General features: G+C 39.4%; 1 protein-coding gene across 4 annotated transcripts in view; it reads right to left on the bottom strand.

The window, feature by feature from the left end:
• LOC132842587 (uncharacterized) overlaps positions 1 to 15,605 on the bottom strand; it is a 51,997-nt gene that overhangs the window by 31,979 nt on the left and 4,413 nt on the right. For 2 of the 4 annotated variants that reach the window (XM_060865326.1, XM_060865328.1), the window contains exons 4-7: positions 14,465 to 14,734; positions 11,661 to 11,918; positions 826 to 1,263; positions 204 to 632 (exon numbers count right to left, since the gene is read on the bottom strand). In XM_060865326.1, the coding sequence (XP_060721309.1) occupies positions 204 to 632; positions 826 to 1,263; positions 11,661 to 11,918; positions 14,465 to 14,734 (1,395 nt within the window). The remainder of the gene's footprint in view (positions 1 to 203; positions 633 to 825; positions 1,264 to 11,660; positions 11,919 to 14,464; positions 14,735 to 15,605) is intronic. The other 2 variants (XM_060865329.1, XM_060865327.1) reach the window with 2 other exon arrangements.

Below are 15,605 nucleotides of genomic sequence, written 5' to 3'. Positions count from 1 at the left end.
TGGCAGTGTATATAGTACAGAGAAGTTTTGTATAAAATACTGTTGATTGTAAAGTAAATGCAAATATAAAAAAGTAAATGTAAAGTTTATCAAAACTGATTGATTGATTTTTCAGTTAAAACTCTGCAAACACACACACACACACAATGTCAATCCTGAAGTATACACACAGTTTCTGCTTTGAGAAATCTGTAATAACTTACCCATTAAAGCTGAGGTGTGAGATGTAGGGCAGACACTGAAGGAAACTCCTCACTTCACTCTCTTCATCTGAACAGTCTCTCAGCTCCACTGGTATCTTCTGTGTTTGGAGTTTCAGCACTTCTAGGAGGACGGAGACTTTTCTCTCTGAGAGATTTATGGACCAAACAGGAAGTGACTGGTAAACTGGCAGCAATGCTGGAAGGACAGTCCTGTGTGTTTTACTCTCATACTGCTTCACATGTGAGAACAGATCCAGCAGGAAGTCACTGTTATAATCTGTAGAGTTTTCTCCATAAGGAAAAGATGTGTGATTACACACTGATGCTAACAGCTCCAGTGATTTTCCCCCTGTGTGTCTGTCACTTTCTGTAGTGTGATGGAAGAGATTCATCAGGAAATCTGTGTGTTTCTGCCTCTGGGAATAATGACTAAAAATAAATAAATAACATGAAATGATTGTTTAGATTTCACTCCTGAAAAAAAATCATATATTAATTTAAAACTGAGTTCAGGATGAGTCACATTTATTTGCAGAAATATTTACTTAAAAATAAAAGAGTTCTTTTATCAGCTGTGGAGCACAAACACTAAAGAAAGTCTGAGAAATCTGTAATAACTTACACATTAAAGCTGAGGTGTGAGATGTAGGGCAGACACTGAAGGAAACTCCTCACTTCACTCTCTTCATCTGAACAGTCTCTCAGCTCCACTGGTATCTTCTGTGTTTGGAGTTTCAGCACTTCTAGGAGGACGGAGACTTTTCTCTCTGAGAGATTTATGGACCAAACAGGAAGTGACTGGTAAACTGGCAGCAATGCTGGAAGGACAGTCCTGTGTGTTTTACTCTCATACTGCTTCACATGTGAGAACAGATCCAGCAGGAAATCACTCTGTTCTTCATAATAATAATCTTCATCTTCCTCATATTCTTCAATATCTGGCATCACTTTCTTCACTGTCTCCTGGATGTTTTGTGGTTGGTGTAGAGCTGTTTGCAGACACAAATCAAGTAGAAATTTTCTCCATCTCTTCTTTTTCTCTCTGTCTGTAAAGTAAAACCTGGAGAAAAGTGAAAGATTCACATTATTACAGTAAACACAGAGAGAACTCTCACACATACAGAGAGAAAAATACAGAAGAAATAAAGTTTTTCCACTTTACTGACTTTTGTTTTTGTTAATATTTTTGAATTATTGGAATAATCCTAGAACTACAAGAGTTACAGAATCCCTACAGAAAGACACGCCCCTCCTGGCCACGCCCCCTTTGACATCTTCTTCTTCTTCTTTCGGCTTTTCCCTTCAGGGGTCTCCACAGCGAATCATCTCTCTCCACCTATCCCTATCTTCTGCATCCTCAACACTTGCACCCACTAGCTTCATATCCTCATTAATTACATCCATATACCTCCTCTTTGGCCTTCCTCTTTGCCTCCTGCCTGGCAGCTCCATGTCCAACATTCTCCTACCAATATACTCACTCTCCCTCCTCTGAACATGTCCAAACCATCTTAATCTTGCCTCCCTAACTTTGTCCCCCAAACGTCCAACATGGGCTATCCCTCTGATGTACTCATTCCTAATTCTGTCCAATCTTGTCACTCCCAAAGAGAACCTCAACATCTTCAGCTCGGCTACCTCTAGCTCCGACTCCTGTCTCTTCTTCAGTGACACTGTCTCTAAACCATACAGCATGGCCGGTCTCACCACTGTCCTGTACACCTTCCCCTTAATTCTTGCTGATATTTTCCTATCACACAGAACTCCTGACACCTTTCTCCACCCACTCCAACCTGCCTGCACTCGCTTCTTTACTTCTTTCCCACTCTCTCCATTACTCTGGACTGTTGACCCCAAGTACTTAAACTCCTGTACCTTCTTCACCTCTTCACCCTGTAACCTTACTGTTCCACTTCCCTCCCTTTCATTCACACACATGTACTCAGTCTTACTACGACTGACTTTTATTCCTCTTCTCTCCAGCGCAAACCTCCACCTCTCCAGGTTTTCCTCCACCTGCTCCCTGCTCTCACTACAGATCACAATGTCATCTGCAAACATCATCGTCCAAGGAGACTCCTGTCTGACCTCCTCTGACAACTGGTCCATCACTATAGCAAACAGGAAGGGGCTCAGAGCCGATCCCTGATGCAGTCCCACCTCCACTGTGAACTCCTCTGTCTGACCTACAGCACACCTCACCAATGTCCTGCTCCTCTCATACATGTCCTGCACCACTCTGACATACAGTACTTCTCTGCTACTCCTGACTTCCTCATACAGTACCACAGCTCTTCTCTTGGCACCCTGTCATACGCTTTCTCTAAGTCTACAAACACACAGTGCAACTCCCTCTGACAATCCCTATACTTCTCCATCAACATTCTCAGAGCAAAAATTGCATCTGTTGTGCTCTTTCTGGGCATGAAGCCATACTGCTGCTCACAAATTTCCACCACCTTCCTTAACCTAGCTTCCACTACTCTTTCCCACAACTTCATTGTATGGCTCATCAACTTTATCCCCCTATAGTTGCTGCAACTCTGCACGTCACCCTTATTCTTAAAGATGGGCACTAACACACTCCTTCTCCAGTCCTCAGGCATCCTCTCACTTTCTAAAACCCTGTTGAACAAACTAGTTAAAAATTCCACTGCTGCCTCTCCTAGACACTTCCAGACCTCTACCAGGATGTCGTCAGGACCAACTGCCTTTCCACTTTTCATCCTCTTCAAAACCTCCCTGACCATCCTTTCTAATCTTATCTACTTCCTGTTCCACAGAGTTCACCCCCTCTACTCTTTTTTCCCTCTGATTTTCCTCATTCATCAGCTCCTCAAAGTATTCCTTCCATCTCCTCTGTACACTCTCCTCACTTGTGAGCACCCTTCCATCTCTATCCTTAATAATTCTAACTTGCTGCACATCCTTCCCATCTCGACCCCTCTGCCTAGCTAACCTGTACAAGTCCTTCTCTCCTTCCCTAATGTCTAACAAGTCCTTCTCTCCTTCCCTATGCCTTCTGCTTGGCCTTAGACACCTCCCTCTTCACTCTGCGTGTGAAGCGTGTGAACTCCCTGTATTCCTGTCTATTCTCTTCCGTCCTGTCCATATCCCAGTTCTTCTTGGCTAATCTCTTCCTCTGGATACTATCCTGAACTTCCTCATTCCACCACCAAGTCTCCTTATCTTCTTGCCTCCTTCCAGATGACACACCCAGCACCTTTCTCCCTGTCTCCCTGATCACTTCTGCTGTAGTTTCCCAGTCATCTGGCAGCACTACCTGACCAACCAGAGCCTGCCTCAACTTCTGTCTAAATTCCTCACAACATTCCTCCTTTTTCAGCTTCCACCACTTAGTTTTCTTCTCTATCTTTGACCTCTTCCTCTTACAGACCATCAGAGTCATCCTACACACCACCATCCTATGCTGTCTGGCTACACTCTCTCCCACTACCACTTTACAGTCACTAATCTCGTTCAGATTGCCTCTTCTACAAAGGATGTAGTCTACCTGTGTTCTCCTACCTCCACTCTTGTAAGTCACTCTATGTTCCTCCCTCTTCTGAAAATAAGTGTTAACCACAGCCATGTCCATCCTCTTAGCAAAGTCTACTACCATCTGTCCTTCAAGGTTCCTTTCCTTAACTCCAAACTTGCCCATCACCTCCTCATCACCTGTGTTCCCCTCACCAACATGTCCATTAAAATCCGCTCCTATCACCACTCTCTCACCCTTGGGAATACTCTCCATCACCTCATCTAATTCACACCAGAATCTCTCTTTCTCCTCTAACTCACAACCTACAGTACCTGCGGGGCATAACCACTAACAGCATTCAACATCACCCCTTCAATCTCTAACTTCAGACTCATCACCCTGTCTGACACTCTATTCACCTCCAGAACATTCCTCACAAACCCCTCCTTCAGGACCACACCTACCCCATTTCTCTTACTATCCACACCATAATAAAACAGCTTGAATCCTGCTCCTATACTACGAGCCTTGCTACCCTTCCACTTGGTCTCCTGTACACACAGTATATCCACCTTCCTTCTCTCCATCATATCAGCCAGCTCTCTACCTTTCCCTGTCATAGTACCAATATTCAGAGTTCCTATTCTCAGTCCTACACTCTTACCTTTCCTCTTCTCTCTCTGTCTGTGCACTCTCCTCCCTCTTCTACTTCTTCGACCAACAGTAGCCCAATTTCCACCGGCGCCCTGTAGGTCAACGGCGCCGATGGCAGTCGTTGTTAACCCGGGCCTCGACCGATCCGGTATGAAATTCGTACTGACAACTCGCATGGTTAGATTTGGCAATGTTTTATGCCAGATGCCCTTCCTGACGCAACCCTCTCTATTTATCTGGGCTTGGGACCGGCACAGAAGTCACTGGACTGTGACCCCCATGGCTAGATTACGCCCCCTCTGACATAAGATGAACAAACTCTCTCATATACTGGTTACTGAAACATATTTGTTTTATTTTTTAATCCCACTCAGTGATGAAGAGAACACTGACACAACAGACTGGATGTAAATCCACCAAAAGAAGAAAAGAACAGAGTCTCGTTTACTCTCCAGTTTTCTTCATTATTAACCCTGATGTTATGTTATATTTCAAATGTGTTTGACGGTCCTTTGACAAGCATTCAAATAAATTATAAATTGTACCTTCGAAGGGGTGATATGGATGGATGGATGGTAGGCAGGCGGTTAGGATAGCAGATAGGTAGGCAAGCAGACAGGCAGGCAGGCAAGCAGGCAAGGTGGCAAACATGAATAAACAAGGATGCTCCAATGGCTTAGAAATGATTAGCAGGCAAGATGATTAAAGTGGTACAAAGTATATCCAATGAGAGATCAAAACAAACAAAAATATCTCCAACATCCAAAAGTCTTGCAAAGAACTATATGCCTCAACATCTTCCCTTTGTTTGACTGGGGGCATTCGTGGTCTAAAGGTTAGAGAGTCTGACTCGTAACCCGAAGGTTGTGGGTTCGAGTCTTGGGCCGGCCACGACTGAGGTGCCCTTGAGCAAGGCACCGAATCCCCCTAACTGCTCCCCGGGCGCCACACCACATAAATGGTGCCCACTGCTCCGGGTGTGTGTTTATGGTGTGTGTGTTCACTGCTGTGTGTGTGCACTTTGGATGGGTTAAATGCAGAGAACGAATTCTGAGTATGGGTCACCGTACTTAGCCATATGTCACTTCACTTCACTTCTTCTTCTTCTTTGGATTTATTGGCGGGTCGCATACCAACTTTATGGTGCATACCGCCACCACCTGTGCTGGAGTGTGAAGTGATTTCAGTCTAGCAGTATGTCACAAGATGTCTATATTCTATTTCTAAGACCACTATGCTTAATGTATTTTAAAACTAGCCTTATAATTTTCCCGGATCCAGGCTTTATGTTTAAAAGACTATTGATTGTAAATACTTTGCAACCTATTCCCTGTAGCTCTCTTATTAACTCATTCCTTTCCAGATCATACTTGGGGCAGAAAACCAGCACATGTTCAACTGTTTCCGTTACTTGACATAATTCACACAGTCCCGTGCCATGTTTCCCTATAATGTAAAGTGTAGAATTGAGTTTAGTATGTCCCATCCTTAGTCTTGATAAAATAACCTGATCCTCTCTACTTAAATTTAGTATCATATTTCTTTGTCTTACGGTTTTATGTATATTATATAAATGCCTTCCCGTTTTACACTCATTCCAATTTATTTGCCATTTCTGGTTACAAGCTTCTTTAATGATACTTTTCCCTTCCATCCTACTTGATGCTACAGTAATGTTGGGGAAGTTCAGTTTAAGTGACTCCTTTGCCATTCTATCCGATCTTTCATTTCCTGGTATATCTGCGTGAGCTGGTACCCACACAAATTTAATTATTACTCCAATTTGCTTTAGTCTATACAAAATATTCAATATTTCTACATAAATATCAGGTCTAACTGTTTGATAAGTTAGTAGGCTTATAAGTGATGCCATTGAATATGAACAAATCACAACTTTGTTTGGCATCACCTCTTCCACCCAACTACAGTAAGTGCCATCTGAATTGCCACCAGTTCAGCAGTATATACTGAGGTCCCATCAGTCAGTCTCCCATATTTTCCTATTTTAAATCCAGGAACATAAAATGCTGATCCGGTATGACCTATCTCTGGGTTTCTCGATCCATCTGTGTAAATTGGAAGAAATGTATAATAGACTGTTCTAATATATTCAATTGTATAGTTCCTAATATCAATATTTCCTTTTTTAACACTCTCATGAATTAATAAATCAACTTCCGGTTGGCTAAAAAAACACGGGGGTATTGGGGAAATAGTTGCCGTTAATGAAAATGGTATGTTATCTAGCGACATTCCTGAAGCCCACTCCTTTGCTTTCCAAGCAAAACCATTTCCTGTTAGGTTTATAGTCTCCCAACACCCCTCAATATTTGCCTTAATATAATGTTCATGTTTATGCCCTTGTAAACTGATCCAGTAAGCGACAGCTAATTTTTGGCGTCTTAATTCTAACAGGTACTCTCCTGTTTCCACTTGCAATGCTGAGATTGGAGTTGTTTTACTTGGTCCTGTAATACATCTCAGTGCTCGTGCCTGAATTAAGTCTAACCTTTTAAGCATACTATCTGATGCAGATCCATATATCATGCATCCATAATCCAAAACGGATCTTAAGAGAGTACAATATATGTTAATCATAGATTGTTTGTCAGTTCCCCATTCCTGGCCTACTATATATCTCATTAAATTCAGTACTTTGCTAATTTCTCTTCAATATATTTGACATGAATTTTCCATGTTAATTTGGAGTCAAACCATAAACCTAAATATTTAAAATTTGATACTCTCACTAGTGGCTGTTTATACAAATAAAGTTTAATTTTTTCTGCAATCCTCTTTTTAGTAAAAAACTGACAACACGTTTTGGATATAGAAAATCCGAATCCCCATTCTAATGACCACTTCTCTACTATCTCAATTGTTTCTTGAATTTTTTCCACTACATATTTCACATTTCTTCCCCTCTTCCACATTGCTCCATCATCTGCGTATAAAGCTGTTTTAATACCTGGATGAATTCCTTCGAATACATCATTAATCATTATGTTAAATAATAAAGGACTAATGGCACTTCCCTGTGGTGTTCCATTTCCTACCTCCACCATCTCAGAAACTCCTACCTTGACTTGTATTGATCGTCCGAATAAGAAACTTAACACCCAGTTATAAAATCTTTTATAAAATCTATAAAATCAACTTTAGCAGCACTCCTTCTCTCCACATCATATCGTATGCTTTTTCGATGTCAAAGTATACTGCCACTAACACCTCTTTCATTGCTAGCGCCTTTTTAACATCAGTTTCTAATCTAATTAGTGCATCTAGGGTGGATCTACCTGGTCGAAAGCCATACTGATAAGGAGCCATTAATCCTTTGCTTTCCAGTACATAATATAGTCGATTAACAATCATTTTTTCCATTATTTTACAGAGGTTAGACATCAGAGCTATCAGCCTATAATTTCCTGCTATAGTAGCATCTTTCCCTGGTTTGTGAATCGGAATTACCATTGCTTGTTTCCATGATAGCGGTAAATGTCCTTCCCTCCAAATTTTGTTAAACAGATCTAATAGTACTTTAAGTATTACATCATCCATCTGTTTAATCATAATATAGCAGATTCTATCTTTCCCGGGAGCAGTACTTCTAACCCTCATTAAAACTCTTTTAAGTTTCCATAAATTAAAAGCAGCATCCAAAGATGTTTTACTGGCTGTTTTTTTATTATAAATATCTCGATTTTGCTTAATTATTTCTTCTCTCCGTCTCTCATAGTTTATTCCTAGGTTATCTGAGCTATGTGCCTTTTGAAAGGTGGAAGCTAACATTTCGGCTTTATCTTCTTGCGTCACTGCTGTTTTCCCTTCATCTACTAGTACTGGTATATTCTGAGTTCTGTAAACCCCAAACATTTTTTTTGAGGACACCCCATAACTCTCCTATTAGGGTTTCCCTTCCTATTGTGGAGCAGAATGACTGCCAATACTTCCTTTTAGCTTGCTTTATTATCTTCCTTGCCTGAGCCCGTTTCTTCTGATAACTAATTAAAGTTATAGGTATTAAGGTTTTCTTAAGCTATCTAAAAGCCTTATTTCTATCTTTAACAGCTTTAGTGCATTCATCATTCCACCATGGAACAATTTTCAGTCTTACCTTACCTTCCGCTTTAGGAATGGATTCTTCAGCTGCATTTATAATAATCGTAGTTAATCGATCAGAGCACACATCTATATCATCATCTAAGCTATGATTCACCATTCCATCAATGCATAATCTATTAAATTTATCCCAATTGGCTTTATCAAATCTCCATCTACTTGGCATTGTTTTACTTTGTTGATAAATGTCCAATCCCACATTCCATAAAATTGGATAATGATCACTTACCAATGTAGATTGCTCTAGTACTTCCCATTTACATTTTAAAGCTATAGTTCCAGAGACTATTGTCAGATCAATACATGACATTGAAGAATCCCTTATATTGAATCTAGTACCCTTCCCGTTGTTTAAACAGACTAAAGCATGTTTCTCCATAAACTCTTCTACTACCGTACCATTTTTATCAGTGCAAGTACTACCCCAGAGTGAATTATGTGCATTAAAATCACCACACCATATCAAATTTCCTCCAGCTTTGATTCTTATCATATTTAAATCCTCTAGAATTAGTTGATTACAAGGATTTTAAAAGTTTACCACCTTTAATCCCCCTCCCTGAGTCCACACCTCAACAACAACACATTCCCATAAGACATCTATTATTATTTCTCTATAAGTCACCCCATCTTTAACAAATGTCCCACATCCTCCTCCATTTGTACCAACTCTATCCTTTCTAACCAATTTGTAGCCCAGAATACAAAAGTTCAACTGCGGACGAAGCCAAGTCTCCTGAATACATATAATGTCTGGTAAAACTGCTAGCTCGTAGACAAATCTTTTAAGTTCTTGCCCATTCGCAATCAAACTTCGAGCATTACACTGCAATATTTTCATATCTTACTTTTACTACTCTGACTACCCACAGGATCACCCTTCCCTACTGTTCCTTCAGTTTGTCCTAGTATCGTTTGCATCTGTTCCACTGACACTTCAGTAATACCAAGATACCGAGCCGCTGCAGATATAACAATTTTCAGCTTTTTAGTTCTTTTGTCTGTTTGAGCTGAGCAATTAATGACTTCGGCTATAAATGCCACAAAATTAATTTTGTTTACCACAAGCAAATTTCCATCCTCAAGACATTTATGACTGCAGGTGTCTTTAGACTGATTTACTATATTTTCCCTCAGATTTCCATTTGTCGCTTGTACTTGCTTGACTGCTTGAGCATATGATATATTCTGTACTGTTTTGAGTTTCATTGCTTCCGTTGCTTGCTTTTGGGCTTTACAGCCTATATACGCTGCACTGTGTGGCCCTCCACAATTACAACATTTAGGCTCTCCACATTTTCCATAATCATGTTCTCCGCCACATCTGCAACATCTTTTTTTCCCCCTTACAGACAGAAGCAACATGCCCCAATCTTTGACAATTAAAACATCTCAATGCTGGTCTAACAAATGGTCGTACCGAATAACACACATATCTAATTTAACATGTTCCGGTAAGTTTTTACAACTGAAAGTTAGTACAACAGTAGTACTTCCCTCTTTTTTACCATTTCTGCTGGAAAGCAGACACTTCACATCTGTCACCATTTCATTTGCAATCTGTGCCTTTAAAACGTCATCAGATAAGAATACAGGTACCCCCATAATCACTCCTTTAAGTTCCCCCGGTATATAACAGTTGACTGCTTTACCTCCAAGCTCTTTGATCTTCAGTGCAATCTCTTGCTGCTTTTTGTCAACCCAAAAAAGGAGGATACGGTTATTTGACAGATATCTTGCCGATTTAATATATCCAACTGATTTTTTTGATTATTTTTGTAAGTTTCATTGCATTATTGATGATTTCAACTGTTCCAGAAAATGCAACCATTACTTTGTATTCTAAGTCAATTTTCCTTACTTTGTTTATTTCTACTCTAGTATTGTTGTCATCTGACGCAGAATCTCAAGTTTTCCTTTTGTTTGTTGAATCCGTAATCTGTGACCATCCCTCACTATCAATTACTGAAGAATCATCTTCATCATCCATTGATGCTATCCCGCTGCACGACTATCAACCCTTTGCTGGTACTTGTCGCGCACTCCAAAACAAAATCCACACCAGACCAACCACCCTCTGTTTTCCTTCGACACTGTGCCTCACTTCACTTCACTTCTCTAGATTGAACTAAAAGGGTGAGCGGCAGCCATCTTATCTTTAAGGCCCTCTCAAGCTCTATCAAACTAAAAGTCCTATTAAAAAATAAAATATCAAATAAAGGGTATGGGTGCTCCTACAGCACATATTACCATTTTACCAAAAAACAAAAAGGCTCTTACACCTGATTTTACTGCAGTCTAATAGTTATGATTACAAAACTGTTGTTAATAAATAAATAAATAAATAAATAAATAAATAAATACAGTGAACGCACCAAATTTTTTGGTCACTGTTTCTGCTTTGTTCCTGTCTGTACCGAGTCTTTTGGTCACTGTTTCTGCTCTCCTGGTTTCAGCTAGTTTCTGGACCTTGTTCCGTTTCTTATTGCCTTGATCAGTCTGTTCTGTTTACTGATCATCTGACCTGTGTCTGTGTTTCTGACCATCAATTTGTTAGTAATTTAGTTTCATTAAAGCTGTTTCACCTGCATTTGTGTTTGTCTCAGGATCTCAATCATCATGATAATTAGCTAGATAATATTAAAAGGAGTTATATCTAATAAAAACTTATGTTTTTGTTTGTAACTATAAAGAATAAAAAGGCCACATGACTGAACCTGTGTGTGTTTGTAACTCTCCCATTTTCACAACTTAAACCAATAAACACAAGTCAAATATGATCAATGTAACACTGAGCAAATCAAAGCACCAGTTTAAAGAAAGTACTGAATTTGGATGAGATACAATATTTATTCAAAAATATTCCACTCACTGGGACAGAAAATTAAATGTTTCACAGCTTTCGATTACTTTGATTACTTTGATTAAGGTCCCAACATTTCCCCCTCGGCCCTGGGCTACAGTCATGTGGGATGTGGAGGTCTAGTGGTTAAGGTGTTGGACTACTGAGTTGTAGGTTGTGAGTTCAAATCCCAGGTCCACCAGGCTGACCAGTACTAATAAATTCATATATTAATTTAAAAATTGAGTTCAGGATGAGTCACATTTATTTGCAGAAATATTTCCTTAAAAATAGAACAGTTCTTTTATCAGCTGTGGAGCACAAACACTAAAGAAAGTCTGAGAAATCTGTAATAACTTACTCTTTAAAGCTGAGCTGTGAGATGTAGGGCAGACACTGAAGGAAACTCCTCACTTTACTCTCATACTGCTTCACATGTGAGAACAAATCCAGCAGGAATTCACTTTGTTCTTTACAAATATTTGACATTATTTTCTCTACTGTTATCCAGATATTTTCTTCTCTTTTGTACAGAAATGCTTGTAAACACAAATCCAGTTTAAATGGCATACATTTCTGTTGACAATTTTCCTTTGATTCTCCCTGTGTAGAAGTAAAACTGTGGGGGAAAAAACATTTTAACACATAATTGCAAACAGTTTTCTCAGTACTGTGATGAAGCCTAACTAAAAATGTCATAAAAACCATGTGTATATAACTAGGTTATGAATGGTGCTAAAACAATTTTGAGAACCAGGTCTAAGGTTTGTATTGAAAACCCAATACACTGCACTCAGATTTACTAGATTTATATTTCTAAGCCTGGTCTGATGCACAGAAAATGGTGTCAACAGAAAAGACCACAGAATAATGACACAATGTAAATACTCTTTCCATCTGCAGTGGATGTAATGAAAACTTTATCCAAACTTAACCAAAGTGAAGCTGCTAGTCCAGACAACCTACCTGACCAGGAGCTCAGGGAATGTGCTGAGCACCTTTGTGAAAGACTAGCATCATCCCTGTGCTACACTGTCACCCCACTACACTGGATCTGTTTTAGTATCTCATTCATTGGTATTTGGTAGACTCCCTTATCCAGAGCAACTTGAAATGCTTTTTTTTATACATACAATACATACTGTGTACTGGTTAACTAGGTCAGAGACCAATAATACCCTCAGTCTAAAGACTATGTTGGGGAGGCAGTTTATCAAGAAAATCACACAGAAATTAGATTTTAAATAAATAAATAAATAAAAATTTATAACAGAAGATTGTGAGTTTGAGTCCCAGGTCCACCAGGCAGCCACTGCTGCGCCCCTGAGCAATGCCCTTAACTCTCAATTGCTCGGTTGTAAAGAATTAGATAAAATGTAATTTACTCTGGATAAGGATGTCTTTTAAAGTCTGGAAATGTAATGTAATGTGTTCAAAGACTGCCAGTTTGTCAGATATCAAAAGGACGTTATTTTTGTCAAAGCAGAGAATAATCTTGATGTATGCTGCAGAATGGTGGGACCAGTCAAGCAGGTTTAGAGAATATGAGGGCGCATAGAGCCATATTGTGTCATATTTTAAGCTAGAAGAATGCTGGACTGGTTTTGGCTTCATAGGAAAGCACCAATACTTTTAAATTTAATGGGGACGGCTACAGGATGCCATTAAAGGGAGCTTAGCATAGACTGAGTTGAGTATCATCTGCATAGCTGTGGTATGAAAAGTCCCCAAGTGATCAAGTATAGAAGACAGAAGAGGACAACCTACTCAGCCTTGTTTGACAGTAGTAGAGAGTCTGCAGGTATGCAATAATTCTGTCGGTACATTCCCAAATGTTATGGAGCTATTAATGATAATAGTGATGATGGACAGGAGCTCTTGTGAGATGATCTGAAGTACTGTAGAAGGAAATTCATCCAGATGTGTGTAGAGTGATTTATACCACTGTCTTTCTGCTGTACAACTAATTCTCTCCAGTTGCTGCACAACATTTCTGACAGCCAAGAAAGAGGGCAGGAACTCTTCCTGGGCTTGGAAGAAAGAATTTCATGGATAAAGGGAAATAGCCGGTGGAGAGATGAAAGGAGTCAGGGTCTGGAAGGGATGTTAGTTTCCAGAAAGCTACAAAGGACAGAGTGGAAGAGAAACGCACCCTGCTAGATAGTTGTAAACAGGACAGGGAGAGTGATGGAGATGGATACCAAGTGACAATCCAAGATGTGTAGTGGGGAAGCACTGATGTCTGTATGTGGCAAATGAAGATCAGGTCCAGTACATTTCCAGTCTTGTGTTTGGGACAGCAGATGTTAAATGTCAGGGAGAAGGAACGCAAAACGGAGAACGCAAGAGGAATGGATTTTGTTGTAGAGGATGTTGAAGTCTCAAAGGACAGTGAGAGAGGTATCTATTTTCAATATCCTCAACATCTTCAAGAAAGTCACCTAGGGGACCAGGGGGTTGGAAGATGACAATGATGTGAAGGTTGATCAGAGAGGAAACTGTATGAAATTTGAAGGATGAAATGATGAGACAAAAAAGAGGTGTGAAACAGTTCCAAACCTTCAAACACCAACCCTGCCAGTTTCTTAAAAAGTGAGAGTTCACAGCAGACTGACAGTTCCATCTTTCATCACTGTTTAAGACTGAGAGTGGAGTTTAGTGGAGGGTAGATCAGATTACTTGTAGTTTGGCCTCTGGTTTGTGGGAAAACACATCTGTGTTCAGAGTCAGGAGTGAGGCCAATTTAAGTTTAAGTAGGGTAGAGAGGGTTAGGGTTATACTGGTAACACTAACCGAACAAGAAACCACTACTAAACTTAACACATTCTAACTGAATTTATGCTTCTAACTGTTACAGAATTTGATTCTGACCAGTAGAGGATAATATTCAATTTATCTTAGCACGAATCAGGTGTTATGGTTCTCATTAAGATTAAATGGGTTAATATTAAATGTGCTTGTTATAGAACATCATTTGTTCTATAGTAATGGCTCATATACAGGGGCTTGTACAGCAAAGGCTCCTCATGACGTAAAACTAATCAATGAGTTGTTTAACAATTATATTTTTATAATCAGTGATGTTTTTGTTAAAATACATTTATTTGACTCTCATGCATTTGGGACATAAAGTTTAGCAGAGATCTTTTTTCATGAGTTACTCACTTGAGAGAGCTGATGTGTGGCAGCCATGAGAACACTGTGCTTAAGAAAAGATCTGTGAGCTGTTGTGGGTCTTTATCACAGTGCAGATGGAGATTTGGTTGCTCTGCATATCGGGTTATAAATTTTCCAGCTTGCTCAAGCACATCTCTATGACTGCTCATTGGGATGTGAATCTCATTCCTACATAACTGTAGCAGATTTATCAGATAATTACGTTCCTCACACTTCAAGGCATTTGTCCAGATCTGACTTAGTGTTGTTGAAAAATCCCTGAAAACAGGGGGAAAAAAAAACACATTCATAATATACAGTATATTTAAAAACAGCAGGTAAAATAATTATTGACTACATCACCATTTTTCTCAGTAAATATATTTCTAAAGTTGTAAAACAACCCAGGTAATCCATAATTACAGAAAAAAACAAAAACTGTTCAGGAATTAAATTATGTGTAATAAAATGGAATGACACAGGGAAAATGTTGAACATATGAAGAAAGGGATGTGCAAAAAGCCATGAAAAGCCACCAGCTGAGATCTGTCAGTACCTAGAAAATAATCTGCCCCTTGTCAGTGGAAAGTAATATCAGATGGTTCAGTCCCAACTTATTACCAAAGTGTTACAGAAGAAACAGCTCATGATGGTTAAAAGCAAAGAGCTCTTTCAAGACCTTTGCAAAAAAAAAATACTGATGGCATTGATTACAGAGGGATTTCTAAACTTCTGAATGCTCCAGTGAGCACTGTTGAAGTAAAATCCAGAAGTGTGGGCATTTCAGCAAGGCAATGATCCCAAACACACATCCAAGGAAACTCTCAATTGGTTTTGGAGAAAGATAATAAAGCGACTAGAATAGCGCAGCCAATCACCTGACTTATATCTAATAGAAAATCTATGGAAAGAACTAAAGACCAGTTCATAGAAGTCGTCCACTGAACCTTAAAGATTTAAAATATAAATATAAAAAAATATATGAATGCAATTTGCAATTGTGCTGAAACCTGCCCAGAGTTGCAAAGGTTTTGCCAGAGGGTGAATGTTTAACCTTTTTTTATCCAATCTAACGTACAGTTTTGTTTCAGTATACACTGCATAGACTCTATGCCATAGAGACTGAATGGTGACACACCGTCAGTCCTTA

Source organism: Tachysurus vachellii, chromosome 3, assembly GCF_030014155.1.
Source record: "Tachysurus vachellii isolate PV-2020 chromosome 3, HZAU_Pvac_v1, whole genome shotgun sequence".
NCBI classification, from domain to species: domain Eukaryota; kingdom Metazoa; phylum Chordata; class Actinopteri; order Siluriformes; family Bagridae; genus Tachysurus; species Tachysurus vachellii.
This window is presented reverse-complemented; position numbering and strand designations above follow the sequence as displayed.